We start from the raw sequence: 22429 nt of genomic DNA on the forward strand, positions 1-22429 counted from the left end.
TTGATAGAATTCCCCAATGAAGGTATCTGGCCCTGGACTTTTCTTTGTGAGCTGTTTGATTACCTAATCAATCTTTTTACTTGTTCCAGGCATGTTCAGTTTTCTGTTTCTTAAGTAAATCATGATCATTTGTGTTTATCTTGGAGTTTGTTCATTTTTAATGGATTGTCTAATTTGTTGGTGTACAATCATAATATTTCCTTGTATTTGTTCTTATTTCTGTTTTGCCATTAGTGACAGCCCTTCTTTCTTTCCTCATTTTAGAGATTGAGTTCTTTTGGGGAGCCTTGCCTCCCTCACCCCTTGTTTTTCTTCCTTTCTGTTGTAAAAAAAAAGTCTCAAAGTCCATTTTGTCCACTGTTAATATGGCCACTGTAGCTGTCAGACTTATTTGCCTGAAATTTATCCTTTCCTTTTAATCTCTTTGGATCTTTAAAGCTAAAATGTGTCTCCTGTACATAACATATAATTGGATCTTGTTTTGTTTTGTGTTTATACATTGTAACAATCTTGACCTTGTAATTTGATTATTTAATCTATTTGTGTATGATGTTATTACTGATATGAATGGATTTGTATCTGCCATTTTGCTTTATGCATATACAATTACACATACATATGTATATATGTATAATATATACCTGGTCCTCCATATTCACAGGTTATGAATCCATGGACTTAACTGAAAACAGAAAACACTTAAAAATAGTGTCTGAACTCAACATCTCAGGTTTTTTTTCATTATTTTCTAAACAATGCAGTGTAATAGCTATTTACACAGCACTATGTGATACTAGGTAGCAAAGGTCATTAAGAAATTAGACTACTCAAGACAGTATCCAAAGGTTATATGCGAATGCTAGGTTCTTTTATACGAGGGACTTGAGCACCTGTGGATTGCAGTAACCTTGGTGAGTCCTGAATGCCATCCCCTGATTCTGAAGGATAATATAGAAGTTATGACTATCTTGTTCCTGTGTTCCTCTTTCATTTCCAATTTATTTCTGTAAGTGATATGAGGCAGAAGTTTCTAAGTTCTGCTGATTAGCTAAGTGTGCTAGCACCAATTTTAAAAATTATCCTTTTCTATTATATTGGTATACATATATATAATCACATTGCATTAGACATGAAGTATAACCTATCAGGAACATAACAGGTAACTTATAGACAACAGATTCAAATCAGCATTAGACAATAGTAAAACTACAAAGACATATGGGGGGAATCAAGAGCGATCCTAACCTCTTAACAGGAGGTCATATGCACAGAGCAGGGGGGATCCCAGAGTGGAGCAGGCGGACAGGAGGAGGCTTGTATCCCAACCCTGGAGACTCCCAAATCCTCACCAAGGACTATCAGTACGGGCACCAAGGACTACTCCCAACTGCCAAAGAGACCACGGGAAACTGGAGTGCCTTCTTAAACTGAGAACTCTGAGGTCATCCACCCCCTTTTGGATCTACCACATGGGATGGAAGAAGCCCAAATCCTTCCTCACAGGATCCAAGGTCATCGGAACAACAGCCAGGAACCCTGAGCGGTCCGCAGAAACAGAACAGTAAACTTCCTTCGGGACTAGGGAGAGGAGCTTTCTCTGGTCCTTACTTAGTTCCAACTTTGGGTCCCCACCCTTTCTTGCAATGACCGTCAGGATTGCTCCAGAGCCCTCCCACCCCCAAACACACACACACACACACACACACACACACACACACACACACACACACACACACAAATTAGAACAACAAGGAAAGCTTAAAACCAGACAGAAAATGGTCAGCATGGACTCACACATACCTTACTAGGTAGGACACAAAGATTAATTACTCCTCACTAAGGTATTGAAGATTTCTCTGCACACCCCTCCTAAAACTGTTCTGCACCTCAATTGTTGACATATGTCTTGTTAGAGTTATAACCCAGTTTAGACTACCCTAAAATCTGCCAAGTTCAGCAAAATTATGCTTCAACACTATAAACTGCTAAATACTAAAATGAAAACAGACATGAGACAGCTGAATAGTACCCTATAGCCATTTTAAGGTGTATAGCAGCTGGTTCTGTGTATAAACTAATAATTGAAATGTCAATGAAGTAATCACAGGATGTGGTTAAGAACTTGCATTTTTTTTAACATATTGGTTACTCAATAGTATGTCAATTAATTCCATTTCTATTATATTGTAATACCACTGTTGTCACATGTATTATTGCCTTACATCACTAGACATATTTATGAAACTTATGTTATATTTGTGTATCAGTCTCCTCTCATGTCAGTATCTTATTTTGTTTCAGTAACTTAATGATGAATTTCCTTATCTAGTGTAGCAAGTCCTTCTTTATTTTCCTTTGTTTTCAAATAATTACTCATGTGAACCTCAAAACCCAAATGAAGATACTACTTATCCTTTTAAAGTTTCACAAAACGTGCACAAGCATATACACATATGCATGCACTCACTATCTGCTAACACAGTTTATGGGAATTTAGGCAATTTATTTAAACTAGAGACTGCAAACTGCTAACAACACATTAGAATGGATCAGGACAGAATGTCTAGTATAATTTTTACTAATGATTATTTCTGTAACACAGGGTGTACACTATTGAAAGCAGTGCCATTAAGATATTAAAAGAGAGAATAATTGGACGAAAAACTGACCTCATCCATGCCTTCCAACTTCAAGACCACAGTAGATCAGGTAATAGAATTGCATAATGCTTACCATTTACTGACATAACAGGCTACAGCTCATTTTTCTTCCCTTTGTTTCCTTTTCAGTTCTCCTTTTTTTTTTCTAGAAAGGAAGTGACAGAGATGAAAAGAAAATGTAATTTTTTATTCTGCTCAAGACAAAGGGCTTATTTTTTTTTTTCAGATAGCATTTATCAACTTAAAAAAAAAAAGCCCTAATTAGATTTCTATTCTGGTAGTGTGCCACAATGGATACTCCCGAGGCAGGGAAACCTCCTATTTAGAAGCTGGTTGGTTCTGAAGGGTGCATAATTTGAATACATTTGTCGACCTCCAAACAATGTAGATCTATGAATTGTCCATCTACTATGTGCGAAAAGTGATTTGGAGCCACAGGTGGGAGCAAGGAGCAGCAGGCAAACACAAAGGGCTGAATTGTCCTGGAGGGGTGTGGGGGAATGATGAAAAGCCAACTTTGAGGTTAGTTCTAGGTCTGTAATGCTCCCTAACTCCTGACAAGCAAGTGTCAAACCATCTTCAAAGGAAATACTCCTAGTTTGACCACTAGTATATCCAGAGAATAAGATCAGCCAACAAGAGCCTACAACCAAAGATGACCAAACAAGCAAGAAAATAAACTATCATGAATGAGATAAAAATGAACACTTCCCCCAAGGAGACAAGATATTGCAATTTTTAAATGCAAAATATAAAATAAGAAATTTTTAAAGAAATAAAAAATGGAATTGCAAACAGGCACTAGAAAATGATTTGAGGAAGAATCAAATGGATTTAAAAATACAAAAAAAAAACCCACTTGTTAAAAATATAAAGGGTGAGTTATAGAGAAGCTTAAACACTGCTCTAGAAAGAATAAAGAGTTTAGCACATGTTTAATCAGAGCATGAGGAAGAGAATAGAATGTAAGAAGGGCTATATCTGACAGCCTAATGGCGTTGATAAACTTTGATGAATTTGGCGGAAAGCTCAAATTCAAAAATAAAAAGGAATAATGATTGACAAGCAGAATAAATAAAATTAAATCCATACCTGTCCACACTTGTGGTAAAACTCTAGAGCACCGATAGCCTAAAGACACACAAATCACTACAAAGACACAACAGTGGGATTGAGCAACTTCTTAGCAGTTGTGTTTAGAGAAAGGCAAATCATGAAAACCCTCACAAAATACAAAGCTGGAATTGCTCTAATAGTATCCAAGTAACCTCTCAAGGAATATATGGGGGTATCTCAAAAAGTTCATGAGGAATGGAATGAAAAGATGTTTGTTTATTTTGGTGCAAAAACATTTTGAAATCTGTGCAATTTTCTGATACACATTTTCCATGAACATTATAAAGCATCTTTGGATATTGCCACCAGCCCTCCATATCTGTGGGTTCTGTATCCTTGGATTTAACCAATCGTGAATTAAAAATACTTATGAAAAGACAATTATCTCTGTACTGAATATTTAGATACTTGTCAGGGGAGTCATTTTCCCTTAACGAAGAGTATAGTAACTTTTTACATGACTTTTGCATTGTATCATATATTGTGAGTAGTCTAGAAATGATTTGAAGCTAATGGGAGGATATGAAGCTACTTGCAAATACTGCAATGTTTTCTATAAGGGACTTGTGCAACCACAGATTTTGGTGGGTGAGAGGGCAAGTGGACCTGCTTCATGGAACCTATCTCCCAGTGACTCACTGGTTACTGAGGCTATTAATATTCAAAGGCTGAAAATCTTGAGACCCTTTGATTTTGCAGTTCCACTTCTAGGAATAATCCAAAGGAAATAATGGAATTCCTTTATCGCCATGAAAATGATGATATATGGGTTGGCATTGGTGGTGTTGTGCTATGGCTTAAACTGCCACTTGGGAAACCTGCATCCTGTATCCCAGGGCCTGGGATGAAATTCTCAGCCTTCCTATCCAGCTCCCTGTGAATGCACATAGGGGGCAGTAGATGATGGTCCCTGCCACCTGTGTGGGAAACCAGATGGAAATCCTTGCTTCTGGCTCTGATCTGACCTAGTCCTAGCTATAGCAGGCATTCAGAGAGTGAATCAGTGGATGGTTGGCACGTGCTCTGTCTCTCTCTGTTCTCTCTGCCTTTCAAATAAATAAATGTTTTATAAAAATATGGTTTTGAAGGCCTGCGTTTAGTGCATTAAGCCGCCCACCTGTATCACCAGCATTCCGTATGGACACCAGTTTGAGTCTTGGCTGCTCCAGTTTTGATGCAACTCCCTGCTAATGTACCTGGGAAAACAGTGGAGGATGGCCCAAATTCCTGAGCCCCTGTACCCATATGGGAGACCTGGAAGAAACTCCTGGCTCCTGGTTTTGGCATGGTCCAGCCGTGGCCATTGTGGCCATTTGGGGGAGTGAAACAGTGGATGGAAGACTTCTCTCTCTGTCTCTTTCTCTTTCTTTTCTCTTTGTAGCTCTACCTTTCAAATAAATAAATCTTTTTAAAACTATAATTTGAGGCAAAGACAGAAAATGATTATGTAAATCTATGTTTATTATCATAGATGTATGTTCATAACTTACTGATAAAAACAGGTTGAAGTAAATATATATGTGTGTATGTTTTCATATGTAATACATCTATATAAAACATATGCTAGAAATAGTGCATATTTTAAGAAAGAAAATAAACATGTATCACATGCTTAGATATATAGAAAACTAGAATATTGTTTTCTGTTTATTTCAAGTCACTTACTTAAATAATCAGAGAAAATAGATATTTATATTTTGAAAAAAGTATGTAAAATATTATGGGGCAAGGGATATTAGCTGGGAAAATGGCAGATGAGAAATACAGCCAAGTATTAAAAGCAAAAGCAAATCTTTTGTGCTTTGTACTAATTTGTGTGTTCAAATCTTGCACAATAAGCATACCTTATATTGTTCATCAGAAAAGGGAGAAAATATAGCTGCTTAGTTCTCCCTCAGGGCAATGGGGCCTGCTGGGATACCTTAGGCTGCCCACTGGCTCTGCCAAGGAGCTTATATTCTTTGAAAAATCAAATGATTAACAAACTGTGTGGGCTTATTTGTTGTTATTAGGAAAAATTTCAACAACCCAGTGGGCTTTTTCTATGGAGAATGTTTTGGGACTGAATTTACCATGGCGATCCTTGAGTAACCATCTGGTAAAAACAGACAAAAATGGGGACATTGACTACATGTCAAGCTTCCAGGATATCCACATTGAAAAACCTGTTAAGGAGGTAAGTGAGGTGTAGTCCCAGTTCAAACATTGCTGGGCAAAACACCCCTTGCCCAACATGTAAGAGTAACTGCATCCTTTGAAAAACGAGGAGTGGATCATTTAATGGACAGCGATGGTGATCTTAGGAAAGGCTGGAGGGACTCCCCTTCATCTCTTCCCACCCCAGTACTTTGTGATCCAGTCAGGAAATTTGTGCAAACTAAGGACAAGCCAAAAGTATATAAGTGAAACCACCTCCAAATGGGATTCTTATTTTAAATACAGTCTAGCAAACATTCATTCTTCTCTATAACACACCATTTAAATACTTACTGTTATCGCCTGTTAAACTTTGAGTATAGACTTGCTTACATGATTCACAATGTGCCTTAACGATTTTTAAAATGCAAAATACTGGAGCTGGCATTGCAGCCTGCAGTACCAGCATCCCATATGAGCTTTGGTTTGTGTCCTAGCTGCTGCATTTCTGATCTAGCTCCTGGCTAATGTGACAGAGAAAGCAGTAAAGGAAGCCCAAGTGCTTAGGATCCTGTACCAATGTGGAAGACTTGGATGGAATTCCAATCTCCTGGTTTGGCTGGCTCAGCACTGACCATTGTGGCCTTTTGGGAAGTGAGCCAGTACATGGGAGATTCCCTCTATGTATAGCTCTTTCAAATAATTTTTTTTTCAAAGCGCAAAAGCCTTTATTCAAAAAGGAGAGTTAGTTAACACATCAGTAATTAACCCTAGTGGAATGAGGAGGTCGGTGGCTGTTGGCAGGGGAGAGATGTGAGGAGCAGCAAGAAGGGAAGTGGATCTACACTGGAGACTAGAAGATTCCTGAGGCACTTTGGACTTCACTCCTGAGGCAGTTGATTGCTGTGATGAAGTTCATAGGCGAGGACTTTAGGGATCTGAAATTCAAATCCTACTAGCCAGCTGTGGGACCCTTCATCTCCCTGCTGTCTAATCTAGAAAATGAAAGCAATGGTGCTTCCATTCCTAGTCTCGGATTATGCAGGACTTAATGAAGTAATTTACTTAAAGCTCTCTGTGAATGTTGGTCGTTATCACTGACTGCTGCATGAATTACCAACGGCTCCTCCCCCCACCCCTAGCGAATGTGTTTTATCTGATTAAAGAGGGTAGAACCTTCTCAAATGTCTATTTAAATCACACAATTTGAATTGGTGGTGATGTGCTGTATTATTACAATTGTTAAAATTGATTTATGTTATTCATTCTATGTTTAACATGACAAAAATCTTTGTTTTAGGCTCAATCCAATGTAATTGAAACTCTGTACCGATACAGATCCGAACTGCAAATCATATTTAATATCATTGACACTGATCATTCAGGTAAGTGAACTCTGGTCAGTCATAATAGAAAGCAGAGAAGTTAGTCTGTTTCTCTGAAATCCATTTTGCTTCTTCACCCATGCTTCATGAAATTCAATGGAAAAAACTTGGGTTTAATATTGCTGTTATTTTAGTGTGATTGCAAACTCTGTATTGCTAACTACAGAGCCCTACAGAGCCTTGAGTCAAACTGGAATGGCTCCTTCTGTAAATCACTGGCACAGACGCAAAGATAACTTGCTGGTCTGTTGATCTCAGTTACTGTTGGCAATCAAAATCATTTCTAGAAGTCTGATGACTTGGGGAGTTAGGGGCTATGAAGACTCAGTTTTTGCTTAGCTTTGATACACAATTACTTTCACGTGTTAAAAAACAAAAAACTGTCACAGAATCCTCCACTGGAGAGATCTTTGAACACCCAAAAATGAGTACTAACTACATGAATTCAATTGTTGACTGTATATCAGGCTGTGCCATTGTTTGTAACCCTCTTACCAACTCCTGTTCCTCTCCCTTGTCTCTGATGTCACTCTCCTTTTTGTCCTTCTTCCATGTTGTAATCCCCATGATCCATGATTTCCTCCCTATTTCTTCACTGCTCCCTCATTCTGGCTCTAGAATAATCTCAGGATGCCCAAGCAATCAAAAGTGACATGTTGCTTCTCACATTTCTGGGCTCACTCCCCCATGCCTTCAGTGTCGTGATGCTCAGGCATGCTGGAGGGCGTCTAATTGGGACTACTCCATCACTGTGCTTGCCTTACACCCCCACTTACTCTCAAAATGAACACTCAACAACCTTCTCCTGCACTTTTTTAGGCTTCATATCCATGGAAGAATTTCAGGCCATGTGGAATCTCTTTAGTTCTCACTATAATGTCCACATCGATGATTGCCAACTTAATGAGCTCGCCAACACCATGGACTTAAACAAGGATGGAAGCATTGATTTCAATGAATTTTTAAAGGCATTCTATGTAGTGCATAAACTTAAAAGTTAAAAACTTAGACATCCAACTTTGCTGAAATGTCCTGAGACATTCCCTTAGACTCCTAACAAACAGCTGGGCCCAAACCCACAAAAACAGTGTTTTCCAAGACCCTTCAAATTCATCGTCAACAGTAAGATAGTCCCCAATTCATGCCAAGCAGATGCACAATCCAGCTGGGTACTGGAAGTGCCTAGAAAGCTGTTATTTGTTAAGACCAGGTTAAACATCAGCTAATAGAAATCCGGTGTTAGCACCTACACAAAGCCACTGAAAACTGGGTTCAAGCCTTGAGTTTGTTGTACACCACCTAACCAGGTAGCTATAGCAGTTTGAAAGAATACTGAAATGCATCGAGCATCAGGCAAAACAACTAAGAGCAACATCTGTGCATGAGCATAAAAGAGATACATTCGACTGTCAAATGGAATAAACTGTTCCCACCCTCAAGCTGTAATCTGTGGAAATTCTTTAAACCAGTAATCTTCAGTTGGCAGGCTATCAGCCTTCAAGGACAGGTGCCATGACAGGTTCTCATGGGAAACTGTGGAAACATATTGTTCGGAAAAGCCTATTTTGTGGTCATGTCTGCTGGAGTCACAGGGTGAATGCAGTTGAATTGAGCCCTACAATTCCCATGGTTTGGCACCTTCAATGCTGAGCTGCGCCTTGGTTATACACACTGTGTAATTCTGCTTGCATATCAAACAAGAAATTTCCATTTAAGGGTAAGTATAGATTTCCATTTTTTTTCCTTTTAAGTTTAAGAAGCTTACAATCTATCAATAAGCTGGAATAGATATCCTATCAGCCTGCCTGTTACACTAAAAATAATGGATAAAATAGAACCCATTTTTGAAATTGTAAATTATTTCATTAATTTTTTATATTTAAAAAAGCATAATTAAAACTCTAACAATCTGAAAATCAAACAAGATAGACTTTAAGACCACAAAATATCATTAGGGATGTTAAAAGGAATAATTCACTAGAAAGATACAAATTATAAACTTATATACATCTAGTAACAGAGCCTCAAATTCTATATTATAAAAATTGTTACAGGTTATCAGGCTAAATTGATAGATTTTTATACCTCTGTCATAACTGATCATGTAAATGAAAAATTAGTTTATAAAAGATTGGACAACACACTCAATCCACCTGATGGGGCATATATGTGTAGATAGGAGAAAAATTCAGAAGGGTCATGGATAATGAAATTAAAATATATTTTGGTGCAAAAAATTTAGAAATCCTTGCATATGAAGAAAGTGCATATTATCAAATAATCATGCATGGATTTTAAAATCTTTTTTGTACAAAAATAGGCTTATCTTTTAATTCATTTTTTTCAACTTTGTAAAGTTTCCTCAATATATACATGTATGTGTGTATGTATGTAGGGGTACGTGTACATATACAGATATTTAATTTTAGAGAATGTACATCCTTTCCAAGTACATATGGGACAGTTATAAAAATTGACCATGTATTAAACCACAAAACATATCTCAAATACTAATAAGAATCAATAGCAAACATATTCTCTGCTCTTAATACAACTAAACTAGAAACCAGGATTAAAAATATAACCGTATCAACAAATGAATTAAAAAGTTAGTGTAGCTAGAGCCCCCAGAAAGTGGTAAGAAAAACAAACAATACTATGAAGAGTTTTATGGCAATAATTTTTAAAGCTAGGAGAATGCACAATTGCCTAAGGAAAAATGTAATTTACTAAACTAAGTGAAGAGAGACAGGGGAACCTGCAAGAGATATAACCATTTAAAGAACATGATGGCTTCATAATGGGCCAATTTGGCTAGGTTGACCTACCTCTCAGAATTCATTTTCTTGTGTGTTTCTGGTTAGGGTGGGCCACAAGGGAGATTCCTGAGAGATCTGGAAGGCAAAAGGGAAGCCACTTGGTAACTCGCACATGCTCTTGCTGATCTGATTTGCCTGTTGGAAGCAAAAGCAAGACCTCTATTTCTTCTCCCCACCCCACCCCTTCCGATCCTCTCTGTCAGCATCTCTGATTCCTGAGCTGTGAATAGAAGCTCTGACTTCTGCAGGACACATGGTCACCAAAGTCAGAGACCATAAGAAAGGCCCCAGAGGGCCCGGCATGGCCTAGCAGCTAAAGTCCTTGCCTTGAATGCCCCGGGATCCCATATGGGCACCAGTTCTGGTCCCGGCAGCTCCACTTCCCACCCAGCTCCCTGCTTATGGCCTGGGAAAGCAGTTGAGGACGGCCCAATGCATTGGGACACTGCAACCGCGTGGGAGACCCGGAAGAGGTTCCTGGTTCCCGGATTCGGATCGGCGCAGCACCAGCCCGTTGCGGCTCACTTGGGGAGTGAAACATCAGATGGAAGATCTTCCTCTCTGTCTCTCCTCATCTCTGAATATCTGACTTTATAATAAAATAAATAAATCTTAAAAAAAGAAAGAAAGAAAGAAAGAAAGAAAGAAAGAAAGGCCACAGACCTTTGTTCATTCTTGTGAGGTGCCAATTTGTGCCAGGCGTGGGGTTCATCTCAGCTGGCCCCGCAAACGTCCTTATGCTGACAGGTGCTTTTCCCTGCTCTCGCAGTCTCAAACTTTGTTGAAACGTATTTTGGATCATCTGTTTCACCCTTTTCGTTTTATGTCTATTTTAGTCAGTTCTTCAGGTTATGCAGCCACCACCTTAAGTATGTTTGAAAGACTCATCATCACTGCAGTAGGATACCTCATGCCCATTTGGAGCTAATCCCCTCACCTCTCCCCACCTTCCCACACCATCTACTTTCCAGCCAACTGTGGACCTACTTCCTTTAAAAAAAAAAAAATTTTTTTTCCTTATGCCTAGGCAAATATTACACTGCTGGAAAAAATATCAGCCAATGGCTGGTGGGCATTCTGGGACTGGTTAATGCTAAATTTGTGTTATGTATACCAATATACCAGCATAGTTGCTTATTTTTTTTCTTAAAGATTTATTTTATTTTTATTACAAAGTCAGATATACTGAGAGGAGGAGAGACAGAGAGGAAGTGGAGCTGCCGGGATTAGAACCAGCGGCCATATGGGATCAAGGCGAGGACCTTAGCCACTAGGCCACGCTGCCAAGCCCATAGTTGCTTATTTTTTAAAAGATATATGGAGAAGGCACGGAACTCCAGGCCTGGATATGCCACCCTCGGCCCAAGGCAGGCAGTACTACAGATTGCCTGGGGAAAGAGGACTGGGAACATATTGGAGTGTGAGTGGCTGAGGGCATGTACGACAGGGAAAGAATGACTTCTGGGGTCTTCCATGGACTGGACCACTGACCACTGCGAGGGGGCTTAGAGGGAATGACTTAGGTAGGGAAAACTATAGGGCATATTTGGGTCAGGCCAACAAGCTGCCCGTGTGGGGATACCTGGGCTAGGCTAAATAGCATGACCTACTGCCCACCAGTACATGCTAAAGCTGGGACTGGGGAGGGGGCATACCTTGCTGGGCTAGGCAATGGCACCTGCCCAGAGCAGGAGGTGGGCCGTGTCAGGCAGCACCCAAAGAACATGAGAGAACTGGATTTGGGGGCAGATTCTGTAGGGGACTTGTGGACTCACCTCTGTAGGACTGCAGCACCCATAGGTTTGCACAGACAGTTGATTCAGGTTGGGCTGAGACAGGTTGGACTCCAGAACTGACAAGAACTCATCTGACACTTGGGGGGACTAGGGTGGGAGGAGGCCTGGCAGGACCAGACTGCAGTACTGCCAGCATATGCAAAGGCTGGGACTGAGGTCAGACCATGCCAAGCATGGCCACGGCATCCACCAGCATATATGAGATCCAGGGCTGGGAGCAAGCCTGGTAGGGAAACTTGGCGAACTTTCCTACTAGACCACAACTCCCTCTTGGGAGCAAAAGAGCCCGGGCTTGGGGCAGGCCAGGCTAGACAATGCCAGGCTGAGTCAAAGCACCTGCCAGCATGCATAAGACCCCCATGGCTGGGAATGGGCCTGATGGGGGAACTCTGGGGACCCTCCCACAGGGCTGCAGCTCCTATGGGTGAGTGCCAAGAGCTGGGGCTGTGGACAGACCAGGCTGGGCAAGGCTGCAGTACCCATCAGCTTGTATGTGGGCTGGGTCTGGGGGTGGGTCAGACTAAGTTGGGCTTCAGCATCTGCTGGTGGTTGCAAGAGCCAGAATGAGTATGAAACAGGCCAGGCTAGGCCTCAGCACCTGCCGGTTCACGTGAGAACCCGGTCTGGGGGTGGGCCAAGCTTGAATAGACTGTAGTACCCAATGGTGAGAGCCAGAATAGGTGCAGGCCAGTCAGTCTAGACTGCAGTACCCACTGGTGCGTGCCAGTACTGGGGACTGGGCATGTCAGTCTGAGCAACAGCACCCACCTATACATGTGAGATCCAGGGCTGGGCATGGGCATGGTAGGGTAACTTGGGACTCCCTTGCTTGGCTGTAACTCCCACTCGTAAGTGTAAGAGCTGGGCTAGCAGCAGGCCAGACCAGGCTAGGCTATAGCACCTGGTGGCATATATGTGAGGCAGGACTGGGGGCAGGCCAAGCAGCGTCAGTCCAGAGCACACACTGGCACGAGTGAGAGCCAGGATAGGGGTGCAGGCCAGGCCAGTTTGGACTGCAGTATCTGGCAATTCACATGAGGGCTGGGGATAGGAGTGGGCAGGCTGGGCTAGGCTGGGCCGCTGCACCCACTGGCAAGAGCTGGACTGGGGGCAGCCTGGGATGAGCCTGGCTACATCACCTGCTGGCAAATGCCAAGATGGGGGTGGGTGTCAGGCCATCTCACACTGGGCCTCAGCACCCACTAGCACACATAAGACCCAGGACTGGGAGCAGGCCTAGTAGGAGATCCTCAAAGACTCCCCTGCTGGGCTGCCACTTCCATAGGTGAGCATGATAGCTGGGGCTGGAGGTGGGCCAATCCAGACAGGGTTACAGCACCCATCAGCTAGCGTTTGGGCTGAGTTGGTGGCAGGGGTGGGGGGCAGGCTGGACTAGGCTGCCTTACCCACTGGTGTGTTAGAGAGCCAGAATGAATGTGGGCCCAGCTGGGTTAGGCTGCAGTGCCAGCTGGCAAGTGCCAGCATTAGGTGTGAGTCGTGTCAAGCTGGACTGCAGTACCCCAAGCAGGTGCAAGATCCAGGGCCGGGAGCGTGCCTGGCAAGAGAATTCTGGGCACTTATCTTCTAGGTTGTACCTACTATTGGTGAGCATGAGAACCAGGGCTGGGTACAGGCCCGACTGGACAAGGCAGCGACATGTTTTGGTATATGTGTGGTTATCGCTTCTCGGCCTTTTGGCTAAGATCAAGTGTGTGGTGTATGTGTGGGCTGAGTTAAGCTGCAGCACCCATGGGTGTGCATGAGGGCCAGATGGAATGCAAGCTGGACCAGACCAGGCCACAGCAGAGGCTAGCACATGTAAAAAAGTGGGGCTGGGCTGTGGGCCTGGTTGGGGTCACCCAGACAAGGCTACAGCACCTGCTGGTATGGGTAAGGACCAGATCTGGCAATCTAACTGGTCTGGTTCATCTCTCACATGAACCACACAATGGTGGCTGGTGCGTTGGCTGGTGCAGGTGACAGACTGAATCTGTCCCTGCACTGGCTGACCCTGCACACAGGAATCAGGTCAGGGGCCACCACAGGCAAGGTTTCTTGAGGAATTCCCAGCTATATCTCTGGACCGGGTCTTTCTGTATATAGATTTGCCTTTCCCGGATATTTCATACAAATGGAGTTGCCTCTTGCATCGGGCTTCCTTTACTGAGCACAATGGTTTTTGAGGGTCATCTACGTCAAGCATGTACTTACAAGTCATTGCTTTTATTGCTACTGTATTGATACAGTACATTTTGTTTTCCTTTTCACTGGGAGAAGAGCAGTAAGTTTACAATGTTATGAACATGGCTGCTAAGAACATTCATATGCAAGAGTGTGTATGGACATGTTCTCATGGCTCTTATCCAATCTCCTTAGTTTTAGCTTCTTTCTTACTACATTTAATTTTTTTAAAGATTTATTTATTTTTATTACAAAGTCAGATATTCAGAGAGGAGGAGAGACAGAGAGGAAGATCTTCCATCCGATGATTCACTCCCCAAGTGACTGCAACGGGCTGGTGCTGCGCCGATCCGAATCCGGGAACCAGGAACCTCTTCCGGGTCTCCCACGCGGGTGCAGGGTCCCAATGCATTGGGCCGTCCTCGACTGCTTTCCCAGGCTACAAGCAGGGAGCTGGATGGGAAGTGGAGCTGCCGGGACCAGAACTGGTGCCCATATGGGATCCCGGGGCGTTCAAGGCGAGCACTTTAGCTGCTAGGCCACGCCGCCAGGCCCTCTGGGGCATTTATTCTATGCTTTGTAATTTTAAGATCGTTTGTCTCATTGTGCAGTTAGAGAAGGGACCTTCTTACCCCCTGCTCACCATTTTCTCTTGCTACCTTCCTTTTGAAGAGGAGCACTTTACCAAGGTGTATCAGAGAATGAAGAGACACCAAGACAAATAAATATTTCGCAGGGAATGTTCCACTGTTAATAATTGCTAGTCATCCACATGAGATCATCTAAACTACTGCTAAAATATTTTTGATTTGCTATCATAGCCAAATGACCATCTTGGATGGTGAGGGCCTAACGTTGATGAAATATTTCATTTAAATTAATTCTGATGAAAATCCACAGCACCAAAGGGAGTTGTGTAAAAAGATTGACATTCATTTTCCTTTATGATTATGTTCTCAGCCTAGAGCAGAGCAGATGCAATTAGAAGGTGGACTCTAGTGGCTAGCCAAGCCCTCGCCCAAAACCCGGAGAACAGAGCTGCAGTCTGCCACCTCTGTGATTCTGTTTGCAGGAGAAATGGGGAGAGGCTGCTTTAAAGTCCAGGCCTCATTACGGCTTTAGTTGTGGGAAGAAATGGAGTCTTCAATTTGATATAGACAGAACTCTCAACCCATTAGTATGCATGGAAACCCACCGAGAATCCAAGGGTAGCGATTCTGAGAAACATGCAGTTCCTCTAGCCATCCTGATGACTTTCCTATCGTCTCCTGAATAGCATCTGGCTGTGTATTCTCAGGGTTCTTTCTGGAACTCTCATTTTCTCCTTAGGGCATCTAATCTCTGGAATTAATTATAGGCCTGTGTTGAAAATTTCACCTAAAAATGCCTTCTGATTTTGCTAATGGCTGTCAATTAGTATTGTACAACTTGGGTCTGACACATCAGTTGTGCATAAGTACACTTTGGTTTTTCAAAGTGCTTGTGTTTATCTATTTTCCATAGTTTTTGATTGCAAATGAGATTGGGCATTCTTTACTAGCTGATCTGCCAGGCTATTTTCTTTATATGTAAAGTGTGTGTTCTTGGCCTTTGCTTATTTTGTCTGAGGGCTGATTGTACTGCTCTGATTTCCATGAATTTGAAAACTGTTGATACTAATTCTTCTTTGTGAAGCAAATATTATCTCCCAGTAACTTGATTTTTCACTTTCTTTTTGGCATCTATTTTCATGCAGATTTAAATTTTTATTTGTCTAATTTCTCAGTCTCCTTCAAAATTTGTGCTGTTTCTGCCTTGACTACCCAAAACAGACCTTTTCCCACTCTGGAAATATCATAAAGCAATTCTCATTGTTTATGCTGTACATTTCCAAAATCACCTACTAAAACTGTTTTTGTTACCCCAAATCAGTATGTGCAGGGTGGGTATATGGTACAGTAGCTAGGAAGCCACTTGGGATTCCTACACTCCATAACAGGGTGCCTGAGTTTGAGTTCCACACTGCTTCTAGCTTTCTCTTAACGTGTACTCTGGGAAGTAGCGGTGATGGATCAAGTATTTGGGTCCCCACCATGCATGTGAAAAACCAAAACCAAGTTCCAGTCTCCTGGCTTTAGCCTGGCCCAATCCCAGCTATTTCATGCATTTGTGGGTGGAATAGTTGTCTCTCTTTCTCTCTTTTCCTTGCTTTCTTTCCAATAGATGAAGGAAAAAAAATGGTATGTGCAGCAGCCATGTCCAAAGGTAGTGAAAACTGTGAGCCATGTGTGACCCCAGTTGCCGTGACCACTGACTCTCTGGCTTCTAGTTTCAGATCTGGAACAGTAAACAACTGTTCTTTTCGAGATACAGTCAGTGCTACATTGTTCACAGCTGTGTACTTTTCATGGGTGACTTTGCTGTCCAATGACTGCCAAACAGTACTGCCATGTGGCCTTGTGTCGTAAGGGGGCAAATGTGTGTCGTGGATAAATTGGGTCCAAGTATGAATGACAGCACTGCGGGCTATGACTTCAGAGTTACCAACTCAACAAGGGAACGTCAAGACTTTCCTGGTAAATGGAAATGAAAAGCTAAGTCTCTTTGGTGCAAACAGTTGTTGAAGTCCATCTGTCATTTCTCCACAATATGCATTTTTGTTAACTTTTTGAAGTCCCCTCATATACATGAAATGCAGTGCCTAAACAGAAGCCCATTGAAAACAAGCAAAGGTGTAGATCAGCTGATGAAAATGCTGGGCCCACAAACTGACCAGAAAGCAGCCCAGTACTTGCCTTAGAGGCAGTCTTCCTAACGCAATGTGTACAAAGAACTCACAGAGCGCAACTACCCTAAATAATGAAAACTGTATCATCCAAAGGAGTTTCTCAAATTCTGCTTGTCAAGAGTACTTGGGGGCCCATCACAGTAACCTAGTTGCTAAAGTCCTTGCCTTATATGCACTGGAATCCATATGGGCTCCAGTTCTAATCCTGGCAGTCCCACTTCCCTTCTAGCTCCCTGCTTGTGGCCTGGGAAAGCAGTCAAGGACGGCCCAAAGCCTCCTGTGCCCACATAGGAGACTCAGAAGAGGCTCCTGGCTCGTGACTTTGGATTGGCTCAGCTCCAGCTGTTGCAGCCACTATGGGGAGTGAACCAGCAGACAAGAAATCTTTCTCTCTGTCTCTCCTTCTCTATGTAAATCTGACTTCCTAATAAAAATAGTTTAAAAAAGAGTACTTGGCTCTTTCATCCAGTTGCAAAATGGATGAGGATGGAGGAGCATTGCTTATTGAATAGCTCATTCTTTCCCTCTCATTTGAAATGCCACCTCTATTAAGTAACAAGTGCCCATTAACACATGGCTCTATGATCCACTGGTCTCTATTGTCCCACTAATAGCTCAGGTATTAAATTCAGCTTCCTAGATGGCATCCTAGTGATGGGCCATCTGGCACCCATGTGGGAAACTCCAATGGAGTTCCTGGCTCTTGGCTTTAAAGCCTGGCCCGACGCTAGTTATTGCAGGTGTTTGAGGAGTGAATCAGCAGATGAGGGATGTTTTTCAAAGATAAAAAACAAAATGACTTACTTCTTTGAAATGCAGAATGACATAGAAAGATCTTCCATCCATTGGTTCACTCTATAGCAGCCAGCTCTAGGTTAGGGTGGAGCCAGAAAATGGGAATTCCATCTGAGTCTCCCACATGGGTGGCAGGAAGCCAAGTACCTGGGCCATCACCAGTTCATTAATTCTTACTTTTAATTAATTATTTTAAAACTAATTAAAATTAGTTACTTAAAATTAACTAAAATTAATAATTTCACAAACATTAGTAGGAAGCCTGACCAGAAGTGTGAAATAGCCCAGATTCAAACCAGACACCCTGATGTGGGATGCGAACATTCCAAAAGACAGCCTAATCCACTGGGACACAATGGCAGAGCATAATGAATTTCTTATTACCATCACTATAATGTAAGATTTATTCCCAGATGCATTTTGAATTTATCATTATATATTTTTCCGGTTCAGCTTGCTCATTTTTTCCTACAGTACAGTTCTATTCCTAGGATTTCATTGGTTCTTTTCTGGTCTTTGTTTATTTTCTATGTATTTGCTGTTTCTGGTTATCTAGATATTCTGCGTGTATGGGGGCATGGTTGTGTTTGTTTCGTGAGTGGACTCTGGATCGAGTTGGATTGTTCACACATGGGTTTTCTAATGTTTATGGTGAATTCATCATTAGCAGAGCTTCTATTCTTTTGTGTGAACATTTCTTTGTATTAGGATGCGTGAACTTGCTCCTCAGAGAAGCTTTCTGTTTGCTTCTGCTCTGTTCCCCAGGAGTATCACTTCTTGAGAGATCATTATTGTGTTCCTTTTCAGTCTGGAGCTTCTGAACTCCGTGGGTAGAGTAAAAGCCGTGTGAATTGTAGTTCTGTGGGTTTGAATTCCCAGAGAGCTTTTATTGGTTTCCCACCCAAAACCTTAGGTCCTGTGGTCTCCCTTGTTTATAAATCCTTTCATAAGTGGAATAGTCCTTTGAGGGTCTGGGCTTTATGCAAAGTTCTGCGTTCAGTTCTCGACCTGCCAAAGCCCAAGGGCTCATTTCCTGCCCTTGAGTGGGCACTGAATCCTCAGCCCCTGGGTCCTGGAGACAAATACCCCCCATTAACTCAAACATTCACCTCTCTGCTTTTTCATTTCCCTCTTTGTTTCTGGCACCTGCAGATTTGCTTTTCGTATTTGTGAGCCCTCACTGTACATTTAAAATAATTACATTACATTTTACTCTACATTTTACTCCGCATTTCTAGGTGATTATAGTAAAAGGATTTTCAGGCTGAGTCCACCGTGTTTCTAGCAGCAGATAAATAGGCTTCTTTGTATCCTTTGCTCTTTGTTAATCATCTTTGGACTTCATGCTTTTCATGCAGATAATGACTGAATGTTCATTTCCAGGCTGTCAGACTATAAACTTTGGTAGGACTTGCTCCTGAATGTCCGCAATTTTAAAACTAGAAGTGAGATCAAATTGTACATTTTTTTAAAAAGGGCACATTCCCCCCCCAACTGTCTCCCTCCAATATGGACCCTTTTCTATTGCCTGGAGAAAGTTGTGTTAACCTTCTACAAGACCTTCCACAGTGCCATCTCTGCATAAAAACCTATAGAAATGCATGGATTTCTCTTACAGATGGATATACTTACAACACAGTAATACATAATTAAAGTGAGATTGTTGCACACAGTAGATAAATGGCATTATGTTATATATCACTTCCTGTAATCTGCTTTCCTCAACCAACAAAACCTAAAAAATTCCTATGAGCTATTATGGCTGGAACGCTGCTATGATTTGAATGTGTCCCCAAGCTTCGCTGTTGGAAACATCATATACTGATTTGGGGTGTGGGGTGTACCCTCTGAGGCTTAGATCCTTGCGGCAGCATCAGTGGCTTTCTAAGGAGAGGAAGAGACCCCAGCCTGTACACTTGTTCTGTGCTGCTGTGGGATGTCCTTGGCCATGCTCCACAGCAGTAAGAAGCTGCTCATCAGATGCCTGGCACATGCCCTTGAACTTCCCAGACTGCAGAACCATGAGACAAACATCAATTCTTTATAGATTACTCCATCTCGAGTATTTTGCTATTGCAATGGAAAATAGCTGAAGCTAAATGCACAAATCTCTAGTGTTCTGCTGAGTGAATTTCCACAACGGACACACCGATATACATCAGCGCCCAGCTTGAGAACCAGCCCCAGGCTTGCCGCCTCCCCAGCCTGTGCCCCTACCATTCCCCTCTCACCTCCCCAGGATAGTTATGAAGTTGATGCGGAACACAGTAGCTTTCTTTAGCCTGTTTTGTGCCCTATAGAAAAGGGTCCATTCAGTACATACTCTTCAGTATGACATTAGGGTTAGGACATTCATAATTTCATCACATGTAGTTGTTCGTTCTGGTTGACATGTGATATCCCAGTGAATACATCAGAATCCATGTATCTGTTCTGCTGCGGCTAGGCATGGGAGTTACCATGGAGGGTGCTGGCTGCCATGAACATGATTCTTATTAGTGGCTGTATGATATTCAATGCTGACGAGTCCCATCACATATTCAATCATTCTGCTTTTATTAGGTATTTGTTTGCTGTTCTTGACCATGAGGGCCAAGCTGCAGTAAGTATAGAGTATATGGCCTCACTTAGAACTGCTATGCTACCCCTCCTAGTGGAATGAATTGCCAGATGTCAAATTGCTGGTTAATATAGTAACTCTTTGAAAATGAAGAGCTATTTCTCAATTATTTTCAACCAAACTGTAGTGATAGCAAACCACAAACCACATGATAATCCCTTTCCCCTCATTTCAGCCAGATTTAAGTGTTATCGTTCTATGTTTTATGAATCTGATGACTATAAAATGATATCTCATTAGTATGTTAAATTCCCTGCTGGAGAATTTGTGTTTGGATATGCTTTTCTGTTGATTGCATATTCAATATTTGTGCTTGATTTTTCTCTTTTGGGCTGTACATCTTTTTCTCATCAATTGGTAAAGCATTTTAAGATTTCTTTATTTTTATTTAAAAGACAGAGTGATGGGGGGAAATAGAGAATGAGAAGGAGGGAAAGAGAAATCTTCCACTGGTTCGCTCCCAAATGCTCATAATAGCCAGGGCTGGGCCAGGCTGAAGCCAGGAGCCAGGAACTCCTTCTGGGCCTCCCGGGTGGGTTGTAGGAGCCTAAGCACTTGGGCCAAAGCTCATGAGCCGGGACTCAAAGCAAGTGCTCCTGCATGAGATGTGGTCCTCCCGAGGAGTAGCTTGCCCGCTGTGCCATGCACCTGCCTCTTCATAGTATGCTTGCAACTTTTTGACTTGTAGAAGGTGTTTCCAAAATCCCCAGAAGAAACACTCTCTTGAATTTTCTTGCAAGGCTTTTATTTTTTGCATTTAAGTCTTCACATCCAAGAATTTATTTTTATACAGTATAATATGGGGTTTATTTTTATATTATTCCATATGGATACCCTATCATGCCAGCCTCATTATTGAATAGTCCATGTTTTTCCTCCTAAATTGAATGACCACACTTGTCAGACTAATTTCTCAGTATTTAATTCTATATTTTCTGGATGATTCCCTTAAATTTTTTCTATTTTTAGGCCAATATTATATATGTTTGAATTTAGGGGTTTTATAGATTTCTCTGATCTCTAGTAAGGCATTTTTAAAGGGATTTATTTATTTGAAAGGGAAAGTGACACAGACACAGAGAGAGACAGACAAGAAATCTTTGATCTACTGTTTAACTCCCCAAATGGCCACCATGGTAGGTTGTGGGCTGGCCTGGGGCAAGCCAAACCAGGAGTCAGGAACTCTACCCAGGTTTCCCATGTGGCATCCTTCGCTACTTCCTCAGGCTCATTGGCAAGGAGGAGGTGGATCAGAAGTGTACATATGGGATATGGGCATCACAGGTGGCCACTTAAGCCACTGTGCCACATTGCCAGCCCCATCTAGTAAGGCAATTGTTACTCCACTGTTCTTTTCATATTATTTATTTTTCTATAGGAACTTTAGGATGATTTTATTAAACTCCAAGAAAATCCTGTTAAGATTCTAAATGAGATTTAAGATATTACAGGTTTCCTCTCATGGTTCTTACATCTCTCATTAGATTCATTCCTAAATCTTTTTTTTTATATTTCCCCACTATTACAAATGGACAACTTATCTGCACATTTTTTTCTAGGTACCTACTACTAGAGTAAAAGGTGAACTATTTATCATTGTATCTGCTTCCAAGATTCTTGCCAAAATCATTGTGAAGTCTAAAAGGGTTCTTAATAGAACCACCTGGGTTTTGGAGGCAGCCAATCATACCATCTGCAAACAGAGTTAATTTACATCTCTTTGGTTAGGGTTGCTAGATTTAGCAAACAAAAAATAGAGTGCCCAGTTAAATATGCACTTCAGATAAATAGTCAATTTTGTTTTCTAGTGCAAATATGTCCCAAATATTGCACGGGAGACACTTTATAATTAAAAAGTATTGATTGTTTGAAACTCAAGTTGGCCCTGGCTGTGCTGTATTTGCTATGGCACCTGTACTTCTTTCCCAAGGCTGCTACCTGCTGTCGCATTCTTTTCCTGTTGCATTTGCTGTACCCTTTGAGAGCATGCTTTCTCACCCCAGGCCATACATTAGCACAAGCCAGGAAGCTTTTTAACACGTCCCAATGTCAGCCTTTCAGGCTCAGAATTAATTGGTAGAGAGCTTTTAAAAGCTTGCAGATGATTCTAATGGACATTCAGGCTTGAGAACTGCAGCCTTAAGACAACGTGAA

General features: G+C 41.8%; 1 protein-coding gene across 2 annotated transcripts in view; it reads left to right on the plus strand.

Moving 5' to 3' along the window:
• PPEF1 (protein phosphatase with EF-hand domain 1) overlaps positions 1 to 8736 on the plus strand; it is a 115987-nt gene extending 107251 nt beyond the window's left edge. For both annotated transcript variants that reach the window (XM_058658443.1, XM_004597502.3), the window contains 4 exons: positions 2603 to 2709; positions 5789 to 5952; positions 7213 to 7297; positions 8117 to 8736. In XM_058658443.1, coding sequence (XP_058514426.1) covers positions 2603 to 2709; positions 5789 to 5952; positions 7213 to 7297; positions 8117 to 8298 — 538 coding nt within the window. In that variant the 3' untranslated portion in view covers positions 8299 to 8736. The remainder of the gene's footprint in view (positions 1 to 2602; positions 2710 to 5788; positions 5953 to 7212; positions 7298 to 8116) is intronic.
• Positions 8737 to 22429: the final 13693 nt, after the last annotated feature.

Source organism: Ochotona princeps, chromosome X (genome assembly GCF_030435755.1).
Source record: "Ochotona princeps isolate mOchPri1 chromosome X, mOchPri1.hap1, whole genome shotgun sequence".
Taxonomy (NCBI): Eukaryota; Metazoa; Chordata; class Mammalia; order Lagomorpha; family Ochotonidae; genus Ochotona; species Ochotona princeps.